The sequence below is a fragment of the Terrapene carolina genome, unplaced genomic scaffold (assembly GCF_002925995.2).
Source record: "Terrapene carolina triunguis isolate 2854851 unplaced genomic scaffold, T_m_triunguis-2.0 Scaffold552, whole genome shotgun sequence".
Taxonomy (NCBI): domain Eukaryota; kingdom Metazoa; phylum Chordata; order Testudines; family Emydidae; genus Terrapene; species Terrapene triunguis.
This window is the reverse complement of record NW_020664903.1, coordinates 661,340-664,586: the sequence shown is the minus strand read 5'-3', so window position 1 is coordinate 664,586 and position 3,247 is coordinate 661,340. Positions and strand designations below refer to the sequence as shown.

Below are 3,247 nucleotides of genomic sequence, written 5' to 3'. Positions count from 1 at the left end.
TAGTCAATTATTAAACCTTTCCATGTGGGAAGAACATTTCCCCATACACACTATGCAGCCAGGAATTTTGGGTTGGATGAAACAATTCCATACAGTTGTGGGAGAAGGGAATTAGGAATAGAGAAGGGGGGCATTTTTCTGATTAAATCAAAATTGATTACACTTGGGTCTCTGAACAGATTAGAATTTCATAGACGATCTGGCTGGGGAAGAAAAGAAATCAAAGATGTGCCCATAAAGGACATATACCACACGTTCAGTATTAAGCATCATTTAACAATGTGGTAGCAGACAGAGATGCTTTGCAAAATTAAATGGTTATTCCCTCCCCTTGCCTGCCAACAGGCTCTGCAATATAATATTTTCTTCCCTTCCAACTCACGGTTTTCAGTCCAACAAGTGCGTGTGTGTGTGATCGGAAGGGAAACCGGCTACACAGCGACTCTTTGCAAAAACGAGAAAAGAGGCCGGCTGCCCACAAAAAAAACCCACAAAGCAGCCCTGCAACGTGTTGCAGAAAAAACACCTGTTTCAACGGGGAGCGTGTTCTTCTTTTTTGTCCTCTGATCTTTCTTTCCACAAACACCCCCATCCTCTTATCGTCTGATTATTTTGTAATCCTCTTCTTTGTTCTTTAAAAGGAATGATCTAAAAAATATAGGTGTTGGACAAGGGCGCACACAGACCAATGATGATGCATGTTCCAGACAATACTGATTACATGGTCACTTTGCATTATTATTATTATTTCAGCATTTCCTCAGAGGCTTTTTTTTTTTTAAACATCAGTGAAGATCTTTTTGATGTTCACACAATTGGGATTGTTTGTAGCTGTGCAGTTGCCCGTCTTAAAGGCAGCCTGTTTGAATGCAGTGTTGTTGATGCCCCCCTCCTCTATCACCATGTACTCCGACTTGCTCAGGGTGGAATTGCTACGTGCCTTCCTCAACTCCTCCGTAGAGGAGAGGTGCTGGCAGCTCCCTACGTGCAGATATTGGGCTTGCTCCTCGCCTTCGGTCTCCCGGTGGTAGAAGTAGTTGAAATTGGAGACTATCACAGGCACGGGAAGGGCAATGGTCAACACCCCAGCAATGGCACAGAGGGACCCCACAATTTTGCCCCCAATGGTGATTGGGTGCATGTCCCCATAGCCCACCGTGGTCATGGTCACCACCGCCCACCAGAAGGCATCGGGGATGCTGCTGAAGCCTGAGGTGGGGTCATCCGCCTCTGCGAAGTAGACAGCGCTGGAGAAGAGGATGACTCCAATGAAGAGGAAGAAGATGAGCAAGCCCAGCTCCCTCATGCTGGCCTTGAGGGTCTGCCCCAGGATCTGCAGCCCTTTGGAGTGTCGTGAGAGCTTGAAGATACGAAAGACCCTGACCAGCCGAATGACCCTGAGGATGGCCAGGGACATGGCTTGCTGGCCGTTCCCCTGCCTCTCAGCCAGTTCTGTGCCCAAGGTGATGAAGTAGGGGATGATGGCCACAATATCAATGATGTTCATGATGTTCTTGGAGAAAGTGGCCTTGCTGGGGCAGGCAAAGAAGCGGACAAGCAACTCAAAAGAGAACCAGATGATGCACAGTGTCTCCACCACGAAGAAGGGGTCGGTGAAGGACGACACCATCGAGACAGCCGCGGAGGAGGAGTTGGTGAAGACATCCGTCGCCAAGGGGCCGCTGCTTGTGCCGAAGGTCCCCCCCGTCCCCTCATAGTCACGATCGTCCCTGAACTCAGGCAGGGTCTCCAGGCAGAAGATGACGATAGAGATGAGGATGACAAGGACCGAGACAATGGCGATGCCTCTGGCCGGCCCGGAGCTCTCCGGGTATTCAAAGAGGAGCCACACCTGGCGCTGGAACTCCTTGTCGGGCAGGGGCCTCTGTTCCTCGCGGATGAAGCCCTCGTCCTCCCGGAACTTCTCCATGGCCTCCTCGCCCAGCTGATAGAAGCGGATCTCCTCCGAGAAGATGTCGATGGGCACATTGACCGGGCGCCGGATGCGGCCCCCGGACTGGTAGTAGTAGAGGATGGCGTCGAAGCTGGGCCGGTTGCGGTCGAAGAAGTACTCGTTGCGCAGGGGGTCGAAGTAGCGCATCCGCTTGCGGGGGTCGCCCAGCAGGGTCTGGGGGAACTGGGCCAGGGTCTTGAGCTGGGTCTCGAAGCGCAGGCCCGAGATGTTGATCACCACCCGCTCGCAGCACTCGTGCTCCCCGCCGCCCACCGGGTGGTGGCCGGGGGGCAGCGGGACGTGGGCTGGTGGGTGGTCGTAGCGTTCTCCCGCCAGCAGCGGGTGGGGGTGCTGGGGCTCCTCCAGCAGGGGGTCCCCCCCACCCACCACCACGGTCATGCCGCCCTCCTCTTCCTCTGCTTCCTCCCCCTCCTCCTGCTCGGGGCCGGGCTGGGGGGCTTCGGGGGGGGGCGGCTCCGTGTAGCCCGGGTTGTGGTGGCTGGTACTGCTGCCGCCGCCCCGCGGGTGCCTGCTGGAGGAGGAGGCGGCCGGCGAGCGCAGCAGGCTCCGGTGCTCGTCCATACAGCAGAGCGGGGCAGGGCAGCGGGGGGGCGCCGCCGCCTCGCCCGGCCGGAGAGGGAGAGAGACCCGCCCGCCGCCGCTGCCGCCAGCCGCCGCTCTAGAGAGGAGCGCCGGGGCTCGGCTCAAAAAATCCGCCCCCAGCCCGGGCGCCGCCCAGCGCCAGTCACTCCGCGCCGGGGCCGCCCACAGACCGCCCCGCGCCGGGGAGGGAGCGAGGTGTTGGGCCGGGACAGCCCGGCGGGAGCCCAGGTGGCACCCCGGGGAGAGGTGTCCTTGCAGCCCAGCCAGAAGCCCCAGTGCTGCTCCGGAGAAGGAGCCCAGATGCCCCCCAGGTGGAGGGCAGAGAAGCGTAAAGAGATGCGCATGGAGAGGGGCAGGTTGCCTCGTCCCAGGCAGGGCACAGCCCGGGGAAGGGGAAGCCTAGGGAGATGCCTGCTCCACAGAGGGGCTCAATCTAGGGGATGGTGAATCTTAAGGTATGCCCATCCCAGGGGAGGCACAAAACCCTCCCGCCCAGGCCAGCGGGAGTCCACAAGGATGCTCAGGGAGATGCCCACCATGGCAGGAGGAGGAACACACCCAGCTCTTCCGGGGGAATCGCTTACTGATAATATTCATTGGAGTTGGTCCGAAAACCTTAATTTTTCCTGCGAGAAATTTTGAATGCACAATTTATCCCTCCCCTCCCCCCGATGGGGAATTTGGAGATAT

The 3,247-nt window shown here is 57.5% G+C and overlaps 1 protein-coding gene across 1 annotated transcript; it reads right to left on the bottom strand.

Moving 5' to 3' along the window:
- Positions 1–778: 778 nt before the first annotated feature.
- LOC112115191 (potassium voltage-gated channel subfamily A member 3-like) lies at positions 779–2,536 on the bottom strand. The gene has a single exon (XM_024212200.2). The coding sequence runs from the start codon at positions 2,534–2,536 to the stop codon at positions 779–781; it is 1,758 nt and encodes a 585-aa protein (XP_024067968.2).
- Between the last annotated feature and the right edge of the window lie 711 nt (positions 2,537–3,247).